This window comes from Eschrichtius robustus, chromosome 21 (assembly GCF_028021215.1).
Source record: "Eschrichtius robustus isolate mEscRob2 chromosome 21, mEscRob2.pri, whole genome shotgun sequence".
In the NCBI taxonomy this organism is placed as follows: Eukaryota; Metazoa; Chordata; class Mammalia; order Artiodactyla; family Eschrichtiidae; genus Eschrichtius; species Eschrichtius robustus.
The window spans coordinates 9,593,996-9,619,661 of NC_090844.1; the positions used below are offsets into that span (position 1 = coordinate 9,593,996).

At 38.7% G+C, this 25,666-nt stretch overlaps 1 protein-coding gene across 1 annotated transcript in view; it reads left to right on the top strand.

Annotated features, from left to right (window-relative positions):
- Nucleotides 1-25,666, top strand: part of CSMD1 (CUB and Sushi multiple domains 1) — a 1,889,718-nt gene that overhangs the window by 1,542,066 nt on the left and 321,986 nt on the right. Inside the window, exons 14-19 of the mRNA XM_068531988.1 lie at nt 404-586; nt 1,836-2,162; nt 3,156-3,350; nt 8,785-8,923; nt 11,860-12,047; nt 20,055-20,243. Of these exons, the coding sequence (XP_068388089.1) occupies nt 404-586; nt 1,836-2,162; nt 3,156-3,350; nt 8,785-8,923; nt 11,860-12,047; nt 20,055-20,243 (1,221 nt within the window). The remainder of the gene's footprint in view (nt 1-403; nt 587-1,835; nt 2,163-3,155; nt 3,351-8,784; nt 8,924-11,859; nt 12,048-20,054; nt 20,244-25,666) is intronic.

A 25,666-nucleotide genomic window follows, 5' to 3' on the forward strand; every position in this document is an offset into this window, starting at 1 on the left:
TAAATATTCAGTAGGAAATGAACTATCTTACTTATATGGCTTACATTAAAAAACACATCAATTAAAACAAAATAGGTGTTTACATTTTAATGGTAGCAATTATAGATAACATGCAGGAAGGGTGTAGACCAGGAAGAAACATGTATTAATTGTAACACTTGCATTGTCAACACATCTGTGTAGCCTTGTGTATCCCTTAAAACACAATAACTTAAATACCTTTCTCTTAAATTTAAAGTACACATTTTTCTGGCTTTTGTAAATAAATGTTAGATGAATTGAGTATCCTTTTGAAACTGTTTATAGAAACAATGCAAAAATAAACCACTGTTCATTTTCAAAATTGTTAAAAAATGTTAATTGTGTACCTTTTTAATGGTTCATTTGTCTTTCCCATTTTCAGAAATTGAGAAGGGAGGATGTGGGGACCCAGGAATCCCTGCCTACGGGAAGCGGACAGGCAGCAGTTTTCTCCACGGAGACTCGCTCACCTTCGAATGCCAGGCAGCCTTCGAGCTGGTGGGGGAGAGAGTTATCACGTGTCAGCAGAACAACCAGTGGTCTGGCAACAAGCCCAGCTGTGTATGTGAGTACTGAGCCTGGTCCCGGCTGTATTCCGAGGCTGCCTTGAGAGGGGGAGAGAAGCAGGGCGGGCAGCTCTCAGCATCGCTTGGGAGCATGACATTGACCAGAAACAGCCAGGGCTTCTCAGACACTAGCTCTCATGCTTTCTTCACTTACTTAAAACCAATCAGTGATGTTCTTACTGCTAGATAGATAAACTCACTGAGAGCTTTCCACTAGAAAGATCCTAACAGAGCATCTCTTCCATCCAGAGGGGCTGATGCCAGACTGAGCCATCAGTAGGACCCGGGCTCTTTACAACCCAATAATGTCCTGTGACACTTAAGACAAGTTGTGAGCATGGGCCGTGCTGTCACTTTGCATTTCAATGGAAGAACTGCCTGCTTCCTCATAAGTGTTTTAACAAGTAGAAGAGAAGGACTTCATAGCGAATTAAAAAGCAGGATTTTTTTGTAACTAAATATAACAATGACTGGGGGACACATATGAAATTATGTGGAATAATAAGCATATTCGCACCCTAGAAATAAGTCCAACAGATGTTCCCTCCTAAAAATGAAGAATATATATAAAATATTCACATATATGAATTTCATATATATATAAATATTTTATATACATATTCATATATATAAATATTATATATATATTCATATATATATAAAATATATATATGAATATATATTACTGATTTTTGAGTACACATTAAGTAAGTATTCCAAGAGATTTTTATATTATCCACCCAGGACACGGTCTGATTTTCAAAGTTATTATTTAATCATTGTTACCCTATAAATAATTAAAAAATTAATTTGAAAAAATGCACTTTAAAGGCAAACACAAAATTTAAAATGAAAAGTTATCATAGAAAACTGACTAGAACCAATATTGTTTTCTGGAAATTGTTCTTATGACACAGGCATACTTTTTCATATTAATATTTGCTCTTCTGAAGGCAGAAAGTTGCAACTAGAAATTTTAATATTTGCCACAAGTTTCAGTCAACTTGATAGGATCATTTTTGAATCAAGCTTGCACTTTATTATGTATAGGCTCTAGTTGTTTAAATATTGAACGTATTCTATTGACAACTTGGGAAAGAGAAAATGTTACGGTCCAGGATCACCCATTTAAAAACAGTTGGATGATCCTAGGTAACTGCAGGTATGGATTTTCCCCAAGTCCTTCGCATGTAGCCAGTCCTTTGGATGTGGGCAAAATTGTTTGAAAATTTACCTGTGTCTTCACAGTTTCCTGTTTCTTCAACTTTACGGCATCATCAGGAATTATCCTCTCACCAAATTATCCAGAGGAGTATGGTAACAACATGAACTGCGTCTGGTTGATTATCTCTGAGCCTGGCAGCAGAATTCACCTCATCTTTAATGACTTCGATGTGGAGCCTCAGTTTGACTTCCTTGCAGTCAAAGATGACGGGATTTCGGATATAACCGTGCTGGGCACTTTCTCTGGCAAGGAGGTGCCCTCCCAGCTGGCCAGCAGTGGGCACGTCGTTCGCCTGGAGTTCCAGTCGGATCACTCTACCACCGGCAGAGGCTTCAACATCACCTACACCAGTAAGTGTGCCCGCACCTGCCCCGTGTCCACTTTTCCCCTGGTTCTCACGTGTGTGAAGCCCAATGTCAAGGCTGATACTCCAGGGGTTTTATAATCACAGTTTGCAAAATTATATAGCATTATCCTGAGAACCTAGAAAATACCTCACTCCGTTTAGGTTAGTGTCTTGCTCACTCCTATAGTGAGGACTGGATCACAGGTCTTCTCTCTCTCTGGTTTTCCATCCATCCATCCACCCATCCATCCATCCATCCACCCACCCATGTGTCCTCCATGCAACAAAATAGAATAGTAAAAAAGGACTGAGGCATTTGGGGTCAGGAGCCTTGGATTAGTACACCTGCACTTGTATATACTTAGTGGATTTTGATAAGATGGCTAACTTTTCTTTGCTTCAGATTCCTCATTTGCATTAGAGATTATATTTAAGAGCATCTGCTTAAATTGCATTGTTGAGGGAATAAAGTAAGATAATAATGTTAAGTAGGAGTTATAAGTTATAATTTACTGACTGCCTACTTGTCTTAGGTGCTGTGCTTATGATTTGACAGGAATTATTTCATTTAACATTGCTGCAACTCTGGAATATAAGCTTCATATTCCTCATTCTGTAAATAAAGATAACCAGGCTCAGATCACGAGAGTAATCGGCCCAGGGGCAGGCAGTAAACACAAGACCCAGGATGCTAATCTAGATGTGTCAGAACCAGAAACCTTTTGTATCACCTACGTATCTCTTCTCTGTTTTTCTTAGTGAAAAAGTGCTTTCAAACTGTGAAATGCTGTGTGGATGATAGTGATGTCTCTCTATCCATCTCTCTCTCTCTGTCTCTCTAGTCATCAATATTCTGTTTATTGAATATGTTTATCTATGAAGATATAACTGAAATTTAGGAAAATAAATTGCTTTGTAAGTGGTTTTGTTTTCTTCTAATACTCATAATTAACATTGAAGTATTTTTTATTCTAGTCCTTTTTCTTTTTCTTTTCAGCATTTGGTCAAAACGAGTGTCACGATCCTGGCATTCCCATAAATGGACGGCGTTTTGGTGACAGGTTCCTGCTTGGGAGTTCGGTCTCTTTCCACTGTGACGATGGCTTCGTCAAAACCCAGGGGTCGGAGTCCATCACCTGCATCCTGCAGGATGGGAATGTAGTCTGGAGCTCCACCGTCCCCCGCTGTGAAGGTGCGAGTCCCCTATTGTTTGCCAGTTATTTTCCTTTGAAATGGTACATCTAATTTAAAAAACAAACAAGCAAGCAAACAATCAACAATATTGGTTTCCTAGGGCTGCTGTACCAAGTACCACAAACTGGTGGCTTTAACAACAGAAATTTATTCTAACCCAGCTCTAGAGGCTGGAAGTCCAAGATCGAGGTGTCGGCAGGACTGGTTCCTTCTGAGGCTGTAAGGGAGAGCTGTGTTCCAGGCCCCTCTCCCAGCTTCTGGTGGGTTTGCTGGCAATCTTCGGAGTTTCTTGGCTTATAGAAGCATCATCCCCGTTTTCTCCATGTGAGAATGTGTCTGTGTCCAAATTTCCCCTCTTTCTAAGGACACCAGTCATATTGGACTAGGGCCCAGTCTAATGATCTCATCTTAACTAATTATGTCTGCAGTAACCTTATTTCCAAATAAGGTCACATTCTGAGGTGCTGGGATTAGGAATCCAGAATATCGTGGGGGAGTGCATGATTCAACCTATAACAACAACATAGTTTTTAGTTAACTATTTTGTTGCCCTTAGTGTGGCTGACATAAATACCACCTAACTAATTTTCTTCTTGACATTGCCACTCTGGTTACATATGTAAGAAAACCAAACGGGAAAAAATTAAGGAGGATATTACCTTTGATGTTTACTCAGGTAAAAAAAAAAATTTACTTAGAATATAAACTCATACCCTCCCTATCAGAATGGTCCAAGTGTAAAGAGCTAAGAAAGGCTTTTTTAAAAAGTATCTCTAGTAAGTGCCAAAGAAATACAGATACTTTTTAAAAAGTAGACATTTTTTAGAGCAGTTTTAGGTTTACAACAAAATTGAGTGGAAGGTACAGAGATTTCCCACACACCCCCATCCCCCATACATGCACAGCTGCCCCCTTTATCAACATCCCGCACCAGATGGTGCGCTTGTTACAACCAATGGACCTATAGTGACACGCCACCATTACCTTGAGTCCGCAGTTTACATGAGGGCTGCCTCTTGGGATTGGCCATTCTTTGGGCTTGGGCAAATGGATGTGACATGTATCCACCATTACAGTATCAAGCTGGGTATTTTCTCGGCCCTAAGATCCTCTGTGCTCCACCTAGTCATCCCTCCCTCCTCCCCCACCCCGCTTGCTAACCCACATGGGCAGTGGGGTTGTGCCTCACCTCCTTGTTCTGCCCTCAGCCCTACCTCCAAAGTTATTCCTCAGTATTTCAAGGATCAGCACTCTTTTACATCATCACTGGCTGATGCTGCTAAATTCACAGAAGGATGTTTCTCATTTCCACGGTTTCATAAGTTGTTAAAAGCACTTTGGTGGACTGTGGGCACCACCCAGGAGTGGGAGCTTGATCGATTGAAGGGCGAGGACATGACAGGAGGCGTTTCCTTCGTTTATTTGTTTCTGTCACGTTCTAAATGTATGCTTCTGAACTTGATCGATTGAAGGGCAAGGACACGACAGGAGGCGTTTCCTTCGTTTATTTGTTTCTATCACGTTCTAAGTGTATGCTTTTGTATATGTTACATTTTATCGATGTTAATAAATGGCTGGGTTATTATCCTTTATAAATAAACAAACAGTACAATCAGGGTTCTCAGATAAATGGGACTAATAACAGGGCAGGAATAAATATGTTTGCAGATACTGCTTGAGCCAAGCGTTTCACTGCTGACTTTGAAGCATGAATAATTTTACAAGAAAGAAGCTCAAAACAAGCAATACTGTCTAGTCTCTGTTCTGTCTGCCACGGTTCTCACTGCCACTGGTGTGCTTACCTGCAGTGGGCTGTGTGCAGATAGGTGTAAGCTGCAGGGCAGGTAGGTTTCTCCGCGCAGTTGGGGAAATAAAGGGCTCCAGGAAGTGTCAGGTGAGGGTTCCCATAGAGTCAGACAAAAGGAGAAAGTACCACATTAAATGGGAACGGGCAGTTCTCTCACTGTTTGGAAGAGACCTTCAGATGAAGTTCAAGGCAAACCCCAGCTATGGGTTGTTAACAGCAAAACAAACCCTTAGCACAAGAACTAGTTAACGGTGAATGAGATTGTTGAAGTTTACTTGTACTTAGAACATCAATTACTGAGGGAAAGATTTTTCTCTCTTTATTTGTTCTACATTTAACCTGCCTCTATGCTTCAGCATAGCTCAGTGTCATTAAAAAACACAAGTTATCTTGAGGGAAAAATTACTGTACAAGAATACATCTCTATGGCAACAAATTTTAAAGTTCAAAGAAAATTGGTGATTTCCTAGCAAAATATAAATTACCCAAAGTGATGCAATAAAAAGTACAAAATGTGAATAAACAAAGTACCATAAAAAGAAATTAGAAAGAAGATTAAAGACTGAAAAAGACACAGGCACCAGAGGCATGCACAAGGAAGTTGTCTGTCTTTCAAGTTCAGAGAGTTTTAGCGTTGGGAACATGGGCCCAGATAATGGAAAAGAGGCACTAACTCCTATATCACATTTTATAAAGCCAGTTTCAGTGTGATATACCCAAGCCAGATAATTGCATTAAAAATAAAGCTATAGACAAAATGTATATTCAAGAAGGACTTATTTTAGGGCTTCCCTGGTGGCTCAGTGGTTAAGAATCCACCTGCCAATGCAGGGGACACGGGTTCGAGCCCTGGTCCGGGAAGATCCCACATGCCACGGAGCAGCTGAGCCCGTGCGCCACAACTACTGAGCCTGCGCTCTAGAGCCCGCGAGCCACAGCTGCTGAGCCCGCACGCCACAACTACTGAAGCCCGTGCGCCTAGAGTCCGTGCTCCACAACAAGAGAAGCTGCCGCGATGAGAAGCCCACGCACCACAACAAAGAGTAGCCCCCGCTTGCTGCAACTAGAGAGAGCCCGCGCGCAGCAACAAAGACCCAATGCGGCCAAAAATAATAATAAATAAATAGTAAATAAATTTAACAAAACAACAAAAAAAGAAGGACTTATTTTAGAAATGCAGTGTCAGGTAACTTGCCAAAGTAAATGGTCAAAACATCATAGGAGAATATGCCTTCTAAAGACCTCATTCCCATAATTTTTTTTTTTTTTTTTAATCACCCACGTGAATTTGAAGGTCATCAGTGCTGTTCACCAGATATTCTGGATCTCTACCGAGTCTGGCTTATCTTCTTGGCCCCTGTGGTTTGATGAAACTTCGTGAGGGGTCTGGCTAATTAGGTGCGAGTGGAAGTGACATAACCACCTTCTGGCTCAGAGGCTGTAATTGCCACTGCAGGACCCATGTCCAGGTGCCATAGCTCAGCTCGTGGAAGCAAGGAATTGGGGGCAGAGCCCTAGACAAGCACTGTGTGGGAAATACACCTCCCTTATTATAGCTGCTATTGCATAACCTAATCTAAGTTGACCAGTACAGCAAACTTGAGATCATCATGTAACATTTTACTGTTCAATGTGGTTAATCTGCAGTATAAAGATTAGCATGTCTATTTCATCAGGATAAAGGGATACAAGTTCTAATACACTCAATTATAAAGTGATATGTAGAAGACAATATATTAAGAAAATAATAGTAATGTGTGACAATTCGGGTATATTCCAAGAAATATGACAATTCAAAATTTAGGGACAAAGCTTTACTAAACTAAAGGAAACATATGTTTGTTTTTATATGGAAAATAAGACTTTTAGGAAATAATCAGATTTATAAATGTCTTATGTATCATAATTTTTGAAAAATCTGTATTTGCTATATGTCTTTCTATATAGTAGCTTTGGATAGTTAGTTAAACATAAAATAAGTAAAATTAACATGCTGTGTTTTGCTTATGCTGTACTCTAAAAAGGATTTGCTGTATCACGTCAATAAGCATAGGAATTAAATTCTATGTGATACTGATCTAAATGGATATATGATTTCATAGGATGTAAATGTGAATGTAAGGACTTAGCTAGGAAAAAACCCTAGTGTTAATTAGTAAAAATAACTTGTTTTTAAAATTATGATTACATGAAGTAATGAAAGTTTTCTTCAGGAACTCACGTTCATAAAAATGGCTCTGATTTCTTATTATGTATTTTAAGGTACAGATGTAACACATATTTATTGTAGCTTACTTGGAAGAGACGCTATATCAAGAAAAACATGTGATCTACACAGCAATCACTTGGTCTTATCTACTATTAACATATTGATATTTTTGAATTTCCATCTCCTGTTTTCTCTGAATAAAATTTTTCTTTTGTGAAATTTAGGTTATACTATAGGTACGATTTTGTATCCTGCTTTAAAATATATAATATTCGATTGCAAAGATTTTATCATTTTAACATTTCAGAATATCACTTCAAACGTATTTGTGACATTCTAAATACGTAGTCATGTTCTTTTCATAAATTTTTTGCTTTTCTTTTTTTGTTTCTTTTTTTCTATTACAAATGAAGCTACTATAATTATTTCTATAGATTCCTCTGTGTCAGTTTTTTTTTTCTAGCATCAAAATTTGGGTAAAATTTTATAAATTTTTCCAGCATTTTAATGCATATTGCTATTTTTCCATAAAAGGAGTATTTTTCCAAAAATATTTTTTTAACTAGGAACATTTTCATGTTTTATTTGATCTCTATAGATTCACAAAAGTGATTACAAAGATGGCAAGGAACTTTGAGACAAAAATAAATCTGAAAAATATATGTGGCTAGGCAGAAACATGTTAAATATATGTTATTATTTTAAACTTTCTGTAGATTTTACAGAAATGCATACTCACCTTTACTGAGCACCAGGCACATACTTTCCTTAAACTCCCTTTTGTCTGTATAATTATGGATCACTCTTACCCAACCCTTCAGCAGGATTGATGCACACTAGTTCATGTTTATCGAGTTTTACTTATTTATTTATTTGTTTGCTAACAATCACCAGCAATTTAGTAAGTTGTATGTGGCAAATTATTTTAATAAAATGAACACAACCCAAAGTGAATAAACACATACACGTATTTTAAAACACACCCACAATCACACACCACAGCGTATTTTAATTTTAGATGTGAGGTAGTTTTAAGTTTGTGTATTAATAGACGTTTGTTGACATCTGAATACATGTAAAATGTGGGTATCAGTGGAATTCGCGCCTCGTGACTTTGTTGTGATGATTGAACGTGATAATTCCTGGAAGTCGTCTGGCAGACCCCACTCACGTAGACTGTGCCGTTATTACCATTATTAGATGGGAAGAACTTTGCTGCAGGTTGATGACAAATGCCCAGTTGTGGAATATATGTGCTCTGCTTTCAATATTGTTAATTTACTTGGGAATAACTTTTGCTTGAATACTAGAAACCATTAAGTCCATGAACACAGAAGCGAATTCCTGCAGTAACTGAGGTGCTGCCATGGTACATACACATAATTTGACCTGTTTATACCCTGCATCATCTTTCAGCCCCGTGTGGTGGACATCTGACAGCTGCAAGTGGAGTCATTTTGCCCCCGGGATGGCCAGGGTATTATAAAGATTCCTTAAATTGTGAATGGATAATTGAAGCAAAACCAGGACACTCTATTAAAATAACTTTTGATAGGTAAGAAAAAACTTTGTTTTCCTTAATTTGGACCTGATGACCCATGCATGCCCAATGTTTTTATTTAAATGGATCTTAAATCTTAGAAACATGACAGTTTTTCATTGGTTCCCCCAAAGGAGTTCACTTAAAAGGAAATAGGCGCTTGCTTGATGAATTCTGTTCTTCTGGAATTTTATCCTCTAAGCCCACAGCTACGGCCCCTCTGCAGACGTGGTTGAGGGCATGGTGGCCCAGACAAGCATTCCCAGAACTCACAGTCTCTGGCCCGTGCGTCCACCTCTGGATTTTGGACCTGAGGCTAGAATAAATTCTGCTTGGTGTTTGATTGCAAATAGAGCCTTTTGGTCCCTTAGGTATTTCTAGAAAGCACAGGAAAAGAGTTCTCCCACTCTGGGGATGGCTCTGGGGACTGAAGGGCGGTTTGGGGTTGCAGTGCTGGCAACAGCCTGTGTGCAGCAGATTCATTACCTGTTAATTAGCTACGAGTGGTTCCGTCACTGCAATGGTATTTGGCTTAGCTGTTTGATAATGTATTTGATAATCTAAGAAAAAAGAAGCATGCTATTTGAATTCTCCATGATCAAATATTATCCAGATTGTCTCAACAATCAATTTGAAGATTAAGAACCAAAAGTACTTTGGAAGGGACCCACATGCTTTAAAATGCAAGGAAGCATCTTTGTTTAGTGTTTCAAGGTTCATTAATAACTGAGCAGATTGGGCTTTCTCTAACAATGACCTTTTTAACTAGACTGAGTTTGGGGTTCTAGTATTCAGAATATTATAATGTCTCAAGACAGATGTACGTTATTATATTATTTTTTAACTAATTTTCTAATTCTCAATGACGACATCCATACAGGAAAGGTTTTTAGCAGGAATTATGTTATCACTTAGTGATTATTTGTATTTGAAGTTATTATTGATATTATTATATCTGATAGGATAATTATAACTCCAGTAGGATAATCTCTCAGAAGAAAAGAAAAAATTGGTTTATGTATTCATTATATTGGAGAATGGATTCTTGCATATAATCTTAGTCACTGGGAAAAAAAAACCTTTATAAATAATTAAGTAAATTGTTTGGTTTCTTATTAAGTTTTACACTTCCTAGTATTGAGAGGGAAAAAAGCAGACACACATCCTGATTTCCAGCAGCACAACAAATGTAAATCATTTAGTAAAAATAGTGATTTTACATTCTGGTTTGGCAGAATTTATTAGCATTTCATTTTCAGTTGCCTGAACAAAAATACTCATAATTTTTCTCAATCTTGTCTTTTCGATACTATTGAAGTGCGGTATTTGCTAAATTCCATTTGTAAGTACGAACATTTCTGATATTTTCAGACACTTGTGATTGTTACCCTGGACATAGTGCACCGCCCTTCAGTAGTGCATTGGTTTATACCTTGAGCTGTGAGCTGACATCCTAATAAAGGATGTGTTTGCACAAACAAATTTTAAATTCCATACTGATGTTATTGTTACACAGTGTGTGCTAGGTTGCCAACTGATGAAAAGCATTTACATTTTTCTTTCTGAGGTTACCCTGGAAATCGTCCAGCTCTTGAGGCACGCCCTCTATCAGTCCTGGCTGTCTCTAAAGATGAAAGATGTGAAAACTTCAGTGCAGATACTTCAAATGAGATTTATTCCAAGCTTATCTAGACTTCTTGAATGTGCACTCAGATAACTGTGAAGTCATAGCATCTTTAGAGAACATTTTTAATAGTAAAAGACATAGCTGCCCTATCCCACCCCAAATGTCCAGCCTGTGGCTGTATTCTGACCTAGCCACACGCTACACCAATTGTTTGAATTCCCCTTTACGGAAGATGGAGGGTCAGGGACCATTCTAAGTTAGTTGCAAGAATATATCATTATTGTGCATTTGCGCTAAGAGGAGTATGTGATTTAATGATAAACAGGGCAGGGCCCTTTGATTTCAGCATCTTTTTTCATTGCTCTGTGCCAGGAATCTAAGACAGCCACTCTGCCCCTTCCTCTACCTCCCCATCAGCAGCATGCATTGCAGACCCTGGAGACCCATGCACAGGCTACTCTGGAATTCTCTGTCTGAGAGTCACTGACGAATCAGAGGCTCCAGTCAGTGAGCTGCTGCCTGAGAGCCACGCCAGACACTTGGAAACTGGGTTAGCTCTTTGAGGACGAGATGGGCCCATTTCCAAAGTTATCTCAGTGCCTGGAATGGTACCTCCATTTCATCAAAGAGCACCCAAGTGGCTGCAACTGTATATAAATATAATATCAGACCAGATTCTCTGGAAGCATAAGTCCTCCTTGGAAGAAAAGTTAAGCACTTTTTGGAGTCTGTTCTTACCTTTTCAAATCATTGAAGTAGTATTTGGTTTCTGAAGCAGTAATGTGCCCAGTGCTCTCCCACTGTCACACAAGAGTTCATGCAGCTTGAAAAGGCACAGAATTTTTTGTTTCAGGAAAGGTATTTAAAGTATTGTCATGTATTTTGATTTACCCTTTTCCTTTAGGAGATCATGTCACTTCAATATGCTCCTTTTAAGAAATCCGTAATCATGTTACACTGGGGATCATGAAAAACAGTTTGAAAATGTGCCGTGATTGACTTTCACTAACTGGTGCTTCTCTATCTACTGGCTCACAGTATTTTTATTTTAGAGCTGAGTCACTACCCCCGTTCCTGTCTGTGATGCTACTGGATGGAGTATTGAGTCAGAGGGAGGGATGTGGGGGTGAGCCTTCCCCCCAGAAATAAGTACTGTCCTCAAATACTACACGTGCTCAGGTCTTCAAAACGTATATACGTATCTCTGTATCTATTTTATGTCTCTTGCTGTACGTGGGTTTTTAGTAAGTGAATGATATTACAGGATGTCCGTGCGTTAATGCGGCTCTGCATCTCTCTTCTGACTGGATATGCTTGCCCGCAGATTCCAGACAGAAGTTAATTATGACACCCTGGAGGTCAGAGACGGGCCAGCCAACTCGTCCCCGCTGATCGGGGAGTACCACGGCACACAGGCGCCTCAGTTCCTCATCAGCACGGGGAACTTCATGTACCTCCTCTTCACCACAGACAATAGCCGGTCCAGCGTGGGCTTCCTCATCCGCTACGAGAGTAAGTGGTCCTCCCTCGCCAGGGCCGTGCCCGATTGTCGGGTTGAGTTCCACACACGTGGTCTCATTGTGTCACGTAGCAGATGTGCTGGGAGTGCATTTCTAATGCTAGTCAATGTATAAAACAGCAATTCTTCCCGCCTCTGTCCACACTGCACTGCGCCATCGTCAAGACTTTCTCTTATTAAGGACAGAGAGCCTTGGGGATTTTTACTTTACAACTCAAAAAGAAGACATACTCGTTTATTATAAAGTAAAATAATTAAAACAGTGAAACGTGTTCATTTACTGTACGATGTAATAATAAATTTCTACTATTAGAAAATATACCTGTTGGCCAAAAGAACTACAGGGCATGTCACTAAAATTATATCTCCTGAGCAATATTTTTTGTTAGAAAAATGGTTAGGGCAGTTGTGGTACTTATTTGTGAGTATACATGTGCCTGTTTCAGTCAGCAGAGAGACTGTAACTAAGAAGAAATTAAAACTCAGTTGAACTTTTACTAAATGACAAATACCTGTTGTTATTATTAACAACTGTTAAAAATGATTAAGAACAATTATTGGAAATATTTAAACACAATTGCTAAAATATCATAATGCAGTGTATTTTGCAGAGCAATCCCAATTCCTTCCCATTTTTGTTTCCATCCATCCGAATTTGGCTCTTAGCTTTAGCTTCTGAAATTAAGAGATTGAGGGATTATATTATTTGATAGTAATATTTATGCAAGGGTGCTTCTGGAATGGAGTAGAGTGCAGTTCAGCCTGGGAATGCATTTCTAATGCTAGTCAATTTAAAAAACAGTAATTCTTCCCTTCTCTGAAAATTCTTCACTTCCAGAGTAGAATGAAAGGAGATGCATGAGAGTAGCTCAATACGGAATCCGAAGGAATAAATCCTTTATTTTTTAAGGATTTTTTTTTTTTTAAAGGAATTCCTTTATTTTTATTATTTATTTATTTTTAGCTGTGTTGGGTCTTCGTTTCTGTGCAAGGGCTTTCTCTAGTTGCGGCAAGCGGGGGCCGCTCTTCATCGCGGTGCGCGGGCCTCTCTCTATCGCGGCCTCTCTTGTTGCGGAGCACAGGCTCCAGACGCGCAGGCTCAGTAGTTGTGGCTCACGGATCTAGTTGCTCCACGGCATGTGGGATCTTCCCAGACCAGGGCTCGAACCCGCGTCTCCTGCATTGGCAGGCAGATTCTCAACCACTGCGCCACCAGGGAAGCCCTATTTTTTAAGGATTTTTAAGGTTGTTCTTTTTCAGAATCTTTCCTAAAATAAACTAAACAAAGTTTTAATGTTGTTGTAAAAATACGTATAATTTTATAAATGCATGAATGGGGCCATATCTAACATGCTGAATTTTTCATCTTTTTTTCTTTTTCTTTCCTTCCTTTCCCCACATTGCCCGCTGCTACTCATGTTAATCTTGCCCAAACCCTATCCAACAACTAAAATTAATAACCTGTTGTGTATATTTCTTTTTTACATGCTTATCTATACAATTATATGCAAACATATATGCAAATACACATATAAGGTTATGTGTACTTTTTGATTAAAAATGGAATTATATTAGACTTGTATTCTGATAACAAGAAAATTGATTATTAATGATTTAAAGATTAATTTCAGATTTAATTCAAAGTTACGCTTCATATATATACATCATTTATTTCAAAGTTACATATTTTTAAACTTGTACATTTTAAGAAGCAGAAACTTTTGTATTTAATTCCTTTCTTAACATTCCTTTAAGTTATCACTTCTCTTTGGAGTGAAGATCTGTACACATTACAGTCATCTGAATTTGTACAACTCCTCAGCGCTGATCTGCTAAGATGTATTCTCTCCACCCCATCCTGCACATTTTTCTTAAAGCTACACACAATAGGTTGGCCTTTGGATATAGAATTGGGTGAAACTTAAGAGAATAGATAGTTTTAGGCGCTGACAAACACTAGAACAGAGTGTTCTATGTTCTCTCTCTCTTATTTGCATACCATAGATTATTTTGCCTATTTTTAGTCCCTTTTGAAGAAACAAATTCTAAAGCCCATATGTAGGTAGTAGAAACTAATGTTATTTGCTTCTCTACCTTATTTAGATAAGTGGGTTGTTCTTATTCATGATTTCTGGAAAAGCAGGGAAAGTCAGTCACAAGTTCCTGTTTAGATTGTCAGCATTATATAATATAATATAATAATAATATAAATTTATTGAGTAGATAATTCTAACAATAATCATTATAAGCTGAAAAGACTGACTGCATTATGTTTCAGGGTTCTTTTTATTTATCCTATATTTGAAAATGGACATGAGTCTGAGTAAGACATGGTATAACCCAGTGATCCTCAGAGGACAGTGCTTTTTGCCATTTTCCCTTCTTTTCATCAGTAAAAGGAGGCAAAAGCAAACCCCCAGCTGGTGCGTTTGGGGGATAACTGTGCGAGTGTCTGAAATGTCTGGTCCCTTGGAGCCTGGAATTCTCCTCCCTCCTTCTTTACTGGAGAAGCCGGGGCTGGCTCTGTAGTTCTGGATGAGGGCAGAGGACAAGATGGGCAAGGTTCCTACAGCATCAGACTGTCCACAGCTCTGCCTCAGAGGGGACCTTGTTCTGGACATTCATCCGCTCTCCATTTGTGGACACCCGGTGACCCTTCCAGAAGGCCCAGGCCCCAGACATTCCTGACGCAGTCTGTGGGTGAGAGCATTGACGGGATATTGGGAAACGATCACCAGGAAGGAAGTCACACTGAAGCTTGACTTGTTATCACCTCAATTTACTTATCTCTGGTGAAGATTTCAAGGAGAAACAGAAAGTGAGCAGAAGCCAATGTGATGCAGGACCTGGCACTTTAATGGGGAGCAGAGCCAGGAAAGGCCTGGCCTTCAGCGCAGTGGCTGTCGGGGCTGTTGCCACAGGCACCTGTGGGCTTTGCAGCTGACCAGGGCCCAGGCTGCCAGCCCGGCGTCCTAGGGCGTGCCTGCCGCTGCTGGGGCAGGCACTTTACGGGAGCCCCGTGCCCAACTCATACCCACGTCCTGGGTACGAAGCCTGCCGAAGGAGCAGTTTTTCTCAAACACTGCTGTGCGCTGGTCTTCACCTGGGGGTCGTAGTGAAATGGAGATTCCTAAGCTCGAATTCCAGGTATTATAATTGAGCACGTCAGAATTCTGGATCTTTGAGTGAGTCCTCAAGGTGATCCTGAGGGCGGCGGCGTGTAGGTGGCAGTGGGTGTCTGAGGCAGCCCAGGCAGGCCATGGCAGGTGCCGCCTGCCGCACGGGCTCCAGGTGGAGAGGACCTGCAGGCAGGTGCAGAGGGACAGCAGAGGTAATGGAAGAGTAAAGGACCAGGAGAGAAGCACAGAGAGAGACAGAGGAGAAAAACATGGGAACGACACACCTTACCAACCCCTTTGTCATTTTGACCATTTCTAGTACCCTTTGAGGAAACTTGTTCAGAACCCAATATGCAGACACTAGAAAAATAATTACACCTGCTCGTCTGACACATTTTTAAAGAGTGGGTTGCCCATGACCCAAGAATGGTTTACATCAAATTTTTATGCCATTTAAAAATCATAAAATAGCCCATCTCCCTTTTGTCTTTCATCAAGAATGGCTGACACTGTAAACCTTTCTTGCTTTAAAAAAGTGCTAATGACCCCGCCTCATGCCCAGATGGGCACATGGCAATCTACTGTACAGCCAGAGAGCCTTGCAGGGGTGACCACACTCTGCTCAAGTTTCGCTTATTTTTGTAGCGGTTCCATAAAATAATGTGAGCCGCTGTAAACGACATTCATTTCAGCTCTTTCTGAACTGTAGGGCAGAAGGGTTGAAGCCAGTTTTTCAAGGTTTATTCCTAAAAGCATACCCAGGGTTGTAGTTCTACTCTTGTACTAAGTTTTAGGAATCGTTGCTCTCATAAATATAGTGTCCATTTACAGTCTGTGCTTTCATTACTTTATTCCTTATAAGGAACGTGGCACAGTTTATTCATATAATAGTAATTGCATTATCCCCCAGAATAATCATTTGTTCTGTTTGTTTGTAGAGAGAGCTTTGAACCACACTTTAAAATCATCATAATTGTATAGGGAATTGAAAAATAAAATGGTAAAAAATGAAAAATAAATGGATTTCTCAAGTCTATGGAGATTTTCCATTTAATTTTAGCACACTTCTTAGAAATGCTTTTTAATAATGTTTCTAGAAAGAAGCAAGATTTACTAAATGTAAATGTATATATCCTACTATGCAATCTATATACTGTGCAATTTTTTAAAAAATTTGTGATAAACAGTGTGTATTTTGTGGTGTGTGTGTGTGTAGGTTAGTTTTCTTTGATTCAGTGACCTTTCTTATAACCAGAAAGGGAGACTGGTCAAGATGTAATGGTAATAAATGCAATACAACTGCAAATTAGATACAGCACACACACAGACACACACACTCACACACACACGCACATACACACACAGGAGACAGAGGAAGAGAGAAAAACAGTCAAGGACTTAGGTTTGAATTTCAGTTAATAATTAATTTGACAAATTTACTTAGTGTCTTAGCCAGTTTCTTCATCTGTAAAGTGGGGAGCGTAACCACTATTTCAGAACCTTCAGCAGGCTGTGAAAAGTGCCTGCACTAAAGCGTGGCAGATCAAAGGTACCCGGAGACTATCCGTTCTCTTCCCTGGACTCGGACTTCTACGCAACAGAGAGCTGAGCAGCACTTCACTGACATGAAACACGTAAATGTGATCTGCAGACGGACAGTTTCACAGCAGCCATCTTCCTTCATTCACCGAACAGCAAATTTGTTCAGTCACTTGTTTGACAAAGGCCAAATGAAAAGAAGTATATTTATGTCATGTGTGTCAAAAAATTTAGAGCTGCATTAAGTTTCAAGAAAGAAACAGTTGGTACAGAGTGTGAATATATTCACAGCTCCAGTAGGATCCACTGACCCAAATGTTCCTTTGTGTTGTCCGGGCTGGAGACCAGAAGGCAAACACGCTCTGAGTGAAACTCCAAAGCGCATTGTTTACTTTTCTTCAGAGCAACCTGTCCGCCTGTCCTCACCCCTGGATGTAAGTTTATTTAAAGTTCCCATCCCCTGAGTCACATCGCCTCCTTTGCTGTTTCACTCATTCTTCCCCAGCATCGTCTTGTTTGGGAATCCCTGTACCTGGCAGGTTCCGGGTGAACGAGTAGTCCAGTCTACGGCAAGTCCACACTCCGGAGTCATCCCCACGGGGACTTTCCCGTCTCATGAATGGGAGGGGCCAAGGATCACAATATCTGCTCGTTTCCAAACTCAATGTTTGCACCTGTTATATTGTAAAAATCAATGAATGAATAAATAATGGCGTGTAGTTGGTATGAACAAGTGGTTATGACTTTAATGATTTTACTTATTCAGTTTTACATGTAAAGAATTCTAAATTTAAATTTGTACACTTTGGTTTCCTCTGATATGTTTCTCTATTTTCCCTACACATTTTGTATTTCCTTACAATTTATGAATTTCATTATGGACACTACTCATTAATACAGCATTCGCACATTGTCTAAAATAGTAATTCCTTTTATTGTTATTCACTGCAGTGCAGTGACTGTACTGTCTAGTGATCACAGGACGTCGTTTGATGAAATGGAATAATTTAGTTGGCTGGTTTTTCAGGACCCTGGATACTAATTCATTTCTTTGTCAGAGATTCTTCTTTTTAGGAAATTCTGCTATTGATCTTGAGGCTACAAAACCAATCAGCCTGTTATTATGTACCCGCTGTGTTCAGGGCACTGCTGTGTACAAGCTCTGGGGGTGTTGTGAAACCTCATAAACACTCCCTTAGGAGGTGAATGTGTATGTATGTATGTGTGTGTGTGTGTGTGTGTGTGTGTCTGTCTGTCTGTCTGTCTGTGCAGAGAGGGAGGAGCAGGGTAGGTGTTGAATCTTGGGGCAAACGATGGCCATGCTGCTTTTGGTATATCTACAGCTCATGCAGGGGTGTAAGGCATGCATGCATTTGTTGGCATACTTTGCAAGAAGTCAGGACAGTTATATCCTGTTGTTAAGGTAATAGGTGTGTGTTAGTTTTACGATATTAATTAGAATGACTAATTTTTAAGAAAAAATTCTTGGGAAAAATGATGCTATATTTTTTTTTCACTTTGCCTCTTTCTCTTTTCATTGTTTTATTTATTTTTTCCTTTGGAAAACTTCACTATGATAGTCTTTTCTGCTGTCTGTTAACCTGTGAGGTTAAGAGCACAGGCCTACAAAGTGCAAAGTTTGCTCTTTCTGCCAATTCTGAAACCAGATGCAAGTTCTAGGAGTTCCCAAAATGACCCTCACGTTTGATAATTTGACAGAAGGACTCACTGAGCTCACTGAAAGCTGCTATACTCACAGTCACATTTGTCACTGGAAAGGATACAAATGAGAACCAGCCGAAGGAAGAGGCACAGAGGGTAGACTCTGAGATGGGTCCGAACTCAGAGCTTCCAGGCGTCTTGTCCTCGTGGAGTCATGGACAGTGTCACCTCCTCCCAGCCATGACTTGTGACATATGCACAGCTTACTGCCAACCTGGGAAGTTCATCTGAGCCTCTGTGTCCAGAGATTTTTATCGACGTTTCATTACATAAGCATCATGGATTGAATCGTTGCCCCATATGGTTGATCTAAGTCTTTACCTGCCCCCGTCCCTGTAGGTTAGACTGAAAACGTGTTGCCTCAGGGCACCCCACTTGAGCAACCTGCTGAATATAAACCATTAGGTGTGGTCCCAGGGGCCCACAGTGAATAACAGACACTCCCACCACTCAGCAAATCCCAAGAGTTTAAAGGTCACCTCCTAGGAGCTATACTAGTCTTGGAAATCACATTTATTACTGAATATTTTTGGATGTGGCTCAGCCATCCTACTTGTGTTTCTGTGCTATTGGATCACATGTTGCTGCACTAAAGAAATCACATCACTTCTTATTTATTTAAGAAACTCACCCCTTAGTTGCACTTCATGTATTTGACTTAATGAGGGAAGGTATATTCATAAGATGCATCACTCAAACTTTGGTAAAACATATACAGTGATCAGAAATGTTATCCCAAATATCATTTTAGGGGAGTAAACAGTCTGAATATTGGTAATACTTTAAGATTTTTGCTTAATACTTCAAGTCATAATTGCAGTGTTTTGAATCTTACTGAGAGAGTTATGTATAGCAACAGCAAGTCTTTTTTTTAATCTGTTTGCATTCCTAAACATCACAATGATATTCTCGTCCCTTATTCCCATTTTTCCTCATCTTTTAAAATATATATTATTCTAAAAATAAAGAGAGATGTTAGAGACAGAGAAAAGAAACTCTTGTAATGACATGATCATCATTACTTGACTTTATATAGCACTTTACTTTTTAACATCTTTTAGCAAAGGCTAATTGTAGCCATCTTGAAAGTGGCTGACTTAAGTACAAATCTAAAAGAAAAAAGAAATGTGGCAATGCAATTTTAGAAAATTAACTACAGTGTAGTTTTAATTTGCATTATGTGTATGGGCTTGGGTGGATGTGTGCAAATATATGAAAGTTGAAGTATGACTGCCAAAATCTATTTGGTATATCAAATATAAAAGGAAGGGGAGGGGGAGGGGTGGAGATAGAAAACAGAAAAACTTCGACTTTATTTAGTACAGTTCATTGCTTTTCAAATGAAAAAAGGTAAAATTCAGGGAGGTCAGCAAATTATTCAAGATTGGCACTACTTAGCTGTCATCTGTAGCTAAGTGTAATGATATACATCTTTCTACAACAAAATAGGGCCCAGTATTTGAAAATGTATTAGTTTTCACATGAATGGATTATCGATTCACTTGCATGATTTTCCAGGTCTGATGATGTCTGGGAATATTTTGTATGTATTATGGCCCCAATTTTTTTTTTCTATAGCCCAGGAAGATCCGTGTCTGATGGTTTTTTCTGTGCATCCAGGTGTGACTCTGGAGTCGGACTCTTGCCTTGACCCGGGGATCCCTGTGAATGGGCATCGGCACGGCAGTCACTTTGGCATCCGGTCCACAGTGACTTTCAGCTGCAATCCAGGCTATACACTGAGTGACGACGAGCCCCTGGTCTGTGAGAGGAACCACCAGTGGAACCATGCGTTGCCCAGCTGTGATGGTAGGTGGAGCTCAGCACAGCAGCAAACCAGGAAGACATGCAGAGAAGTTCTTTAAACAGTCTGGGTGGCATGTATTTTATGGGGTGGTAGGATATGACTGAAGTGGGACTTCTATTTGAAAGCTTGTACACTTTAAAAATATGGCCATTTAGCACTTGAAGTTTACCTGGCAAATCTTCTCTATGAAGTAGAGCTGCTGTTTAGAAATGAAGACCAAAAATTATGGGCTGGCCTTCAGTTTCATCCCCAAACACTCAAGCTTGTAGAGCTTAGTGATGCACACACCCTTACCCATGGCGTTTATTGAAGACTCTACGTGAGACAGCATCATGAGTTGAGTATGCATGTTCCACGCTGTCAGACCTGATTTTCCTGTGAACCGGTCCAGGCATCAGACAGCTTGCTCCAGCTCTGCACACCTGGTCTGTGTTGCCTCTGACTCTTCCCTATGGCAGAGCTCTTCCCCAGGGGTGTGGGAAGTCTTTCCTCTGGAGATCCCCCCCGGTGGTTTTGTGTGTGTGTGTGTGTGTGTGAGAGAGAGAGATACCAGCCACTTCCCCTGTCTGCACAGATCTGCTCTTGGAAATCTCAAAATGAATAACATTCTTGATGATTGTGTGTTACTGTATTACGCAGCTTTACACTATGCAGTTTATAGTTATAATAGCAAGATGGACGAATACGTTACTTGTGATCATTCGCGACAGTGTCAGGGATTTTGCCTTTGGCCATGAATATAACCACGTGGTTCTATTCATGACCAGAGGCCATGAAGAATATACATATATAAATGTATATAAAATATATCTGTTATATATATATATAATAGATATTCTTACATATATTTCCATATAAATATTATATGTATATTTCCATTTCCATTACTTTTTATAGACTTTAGGCATTTCCACTCAAAGATGATATATTGATATATTCATGAAAAACCTTGACTTATTTAAAATGATTCACCAAAAATAACAGGGTTTAATGGGACAATTATGCTTGGCTACAGACCACTCAAGACCTTTGACCTTTGTCACCAGAGTATTAACCCAAAGAACTGGCACTTTGGGAGAAAAACTGCAAAGTGCAGGTGGACAGCACACAGTGGTTGGAGGGTGTCTCAAGAAGAATGAAGAATCCACAAAACCAGGAGAGTGGAGCGCTGCCCTCTGGGCAGAAGCAGACGCAGGTTGAGCTCTCCATCTATGGGGCCAGCGTATCAGAGGCCACAGAAGGAGATGCAACCTGACGTGAAGCATTAGCTGTGCGAGGCAAGGGGTGAGCCCTGCTGGCGAGGGACCCCTAGGTGCATGTGCCTACTTTTACTTTCCTTAATAGGGATCTGAAAGAGTTCCAGTTCTGTGCAGAAGATGAGCTGAGACATTTTTCTTTTCCTGCCATAGGTTATAATTCTACTGTATCAGCTCCAGTATTTGCCTAGGGAAAATGTTGTAAGAACCCAAATAATTGTCATATTATGTTGACACCACTTTTCTATTTACCAATCTCAAATGAGCTGTTAATATAGAAATATGTATTGTAGCAGGTCAGCCTGTAGAAATGTAGAGGATTGTCAAAAGGTATATTCCTTACTACTCGGCAAGTAGTGCAATATTGCCATTTGCAGCAACATCGGTGGACCTAGAGATTGTCATGCTAAGTGAAGTATAAGTCAGGCAGAGAAAGAAAATATCATATCACTTATATGTGGAATCTTAAAAATTGATACAAATCAACTTTACAAAACAGAAACGGACTCACAGACATAGAAAACAAACTTATGGTTACCAAAGGGAAAAGGGGAGGGGCAAGGGATAAATTAGGAGTATGGGACTAACAGATACACACCACTATATATAAAATAGATAAAAAACAAAGGGAAGGATTTACTGTATAGCACAGAGAACTATATTCAATATCTTGTAATAAACCATAATGGAAAAAGAATCTGAAGCTATACACCTGAAACTAACACAGTATTGTAAATCAACTATAGTTAAATCAAAAAATATTTTAAAAGGTATATTCCTAATTCCCCTTATATTCAATTCAATATTTCAACAAAAGAAAGTGGCAGAAATTGCCCAGGTGTACTTAGGTGCATAACTGCAGCATGGACTGCAAGCCCCTTGGCCCCATGTTTGCCATACATGAGGATGTATCAGAGCCAACTGCTTCCTCCAGAGCAGGTGAAAAGGGATGAAGACGTGCAGACAGTAGTTATGAGTAAATTATTCTAGGAAGATGTGTCTCCTTTTTTGCATTCTTTTTTATATTAGACCTTAAATAAACTCTAAAATAATATATCACCTTAATAAATATATAGAGAACCATAATATAAATGAATCTACCTATAGAAAATATCATACTTTAAACTATTACAAAAAGTCCCATGAAATTCAAGAACAGAACAACTTCCTCAGCATCAGAAATGTTATTTGACATTGTCCAGAAGATCTTAACTAAGGCAATAATTTAAGAAAATTATATGAATGATAAATGTTAGAAAGAGAATATAACCATTAGCAATAATAAGGGTTCAGTATGTGACTGCATTCAGGATAAACATAAATCAGTAGATTTCCACAAAGAATATAACATATTAGAAGTATAATAATACATATATATAGAAAATAAAACCCTAAAAACTGCCAGGAATATATCTAACAAGAAATATGAAGGCTTATATTTTTTAAAAATTAGAAATTTATAATATAATACAAAAGAATAACCTAGAAATGGAAATACATATTATGTTTCTACATGGGAAGAATGAAATTTAAATGTACAGATTTTCTACAAATAGAGTTTAAAGTTCAATCAAATCTATTTAAAATTAATTTGGGTTTTTCATAGAAATCTGTAGACATTTAAAAATTAATCTAGAAGGGTAAAGGCTGCAAGCAGCTAAGAAATACATATTTTTAAGAAAGATAAGGAAGGGCTATACCATCTAGTATCAAAGAATACTGAAAATTAATGATTGATTAAAACAATATGAAATCAGTGCAGAAGTATACAAACAGATTAACGATACAGCATAGGGATCCTAGTAACGTATCTGTGCCCATATAGGAACTTAATTTATGAAAATTATTCCAAATCAGTGAGAGGGGATGAAATATTTAATAAATAATGTTGGTCAAATGGGATATCTGAGTGGGGTTTAAAATGTTAAAAAAGTAAATCAAAGTTACACATTAAAGATAGAAACAAAGATTCAAAACTTAAAATCATTATGTGACAGTAAAATATTATTAAGACAACCTTTTATTGGATATTTATTTATTTACACAAATATAAGCTCAGTGAGTTTTCCCACAACAGACACATCTGTATAAGATCAAGACCACACAGATCAGTAGATGAACGTGACCAGCACCACAGGAGTCCCCGCCGTGTCCCCTCCCAATCACTGCCCTACAAAGGCTACTGCTCCCTTTATCCTCTAAAGATTCTATGTAAAGGAAATCGTACAGGATGTGTACTTTGCTGTGTCCCGCTTCTTCCACTCAGTCATACACTCGTGACATCATCCAAGTCATGACATTTAGCTGCACTTCCTTCATTCTCGTCATCTATGTTTTATTGTATAAATATACCACCATGTTTTAATCCATGATACTCTATGAAATTTGAGTTATTTTGAGCACCTTTTCATGCTTTTTTGGACAAGGGTATATCCTCCTCCGTGTAACACTTGTTTTTTCCTCCTATTTATACTGGGTCACATACCTTTTCCTTATTGAATTGTAAGCATTGCTTATATATTTGGAGACCACTCCTTTGTTGGATCGATGCATTGTGAATGTTTTCTCTCACTCTGTCTCTGACTTCCTCCTCTTCTTGATCTCTTTTTTAAAATTTTTAAAATCTTTTTATTGGGGTGTAGTTGCTTTACAATGTTGTGTTAGTTTCTGCTGTACAGCAAAGTGAATCAGTTATATGTATACATATATCCCCTCTTTTTTGGATTTCCTTCCCACTTAGGTCACCACAGAGCATTAAGTAGAGTTCCCTGTGCTATATAGCAGGTTCTCATTAGTTATCTATTTTATACATAGTAGTGTATATATGTCAATCCCTATCTCCCAATTTATCCCACCTCCCCTTTCCCCCCTTGGTGTCCATACATTTGTTCTCTATGTCTTTGTCTCTATTTCTGCCTTGCAAACAGGTACATCTGTACCGTTTTTCTAGATTACACATATATGCATTAATATACAATATTTGTTTTTCTCTCTCTGACTTACTCCCCTCTGTATGACAGTCTCTAAGTTATGACCCAGCAATCCCACTACTGGGCATATACCCTGAGAAAACCATGATTCAAAAAGACACATGTGCCCGAATGTTCATTGCAGCAGTATTTACAATAGCCAGGTCATGGAAGCAACCTAAATGTCCATCGACAGATGAATGGATAAAGAAGATATGGTACATATATACAATGGAATATTAGCCATAAGAAGGAATGAAACTGGGTCATTGGTAGAGACGTGGATGGATCTTGGTCTCTTTTTGATGAATAGAATGTTTTCATTTTAAAGTAGTCTAATTGTTCACTGAATTCATTGGTGGTTGGTGCTTTACAGATAGTGTTTAAGAAGCCTTGCTACCCGCAGAGTCATAAAGATATTCTATTGTTTTCTTTCAGAAAACTTTAAAAATTTTAAAGCTTTATTGAGATATAATTAAAATGCTATAAACTGCCTGTTTAATGTGAAAAATTTAATACGTTCTGAGATATGTATACATCCATGAAACCATCACTGTGATTAAGAACGTTTTCATCACCCCTGAAAGCAAACACTAATTTTTTAAAAATTTCAAATATATACTTTAAATCCATCTAATTTTTTTGTAAGTTAATATGTAGTGTCTAGATGCATTTTTTTCCCCAGTAGGGCTTTCCAGTTGAGACAATGTTATTTATTGGAAAGATCATACTGTCTCTTCTCTGATGCACTATTTTGTCACACAAGTGACTATATCAGCATGAGTCATTGGTTTTGTCCTTTTGTTTGTCCCTTGAGAAATTTTACTTTTTAATTCTTGGAAAACCTTCTAAAGAAATGTAGAAATAATAAACGAAAAACATTTACATTTCACTATATACAAATTAAAAGTTCCATTAAAATTTTTAAAAGGTAAAAGAAAAGGGTCAGATTACAGAAAATAATTGCACTGTCCAGGTAATATGATTCTAAATAACTGTGTCCTGTAAATGAATGAGAGAAGAACAACAACACAAACAAAGCAATAGGTCTATGGGGGAAACACACACATAGGTGATTCACAGAAGTACACAAAAGGTCAAAAAACGGTTTAAAATATGCCCATTCTGACTAGGAATCAGGAAAATGCAAATAAAACACAATAGTTTTCCTCCCTTGTTGGATTTGCAAAAAAAGTAGAA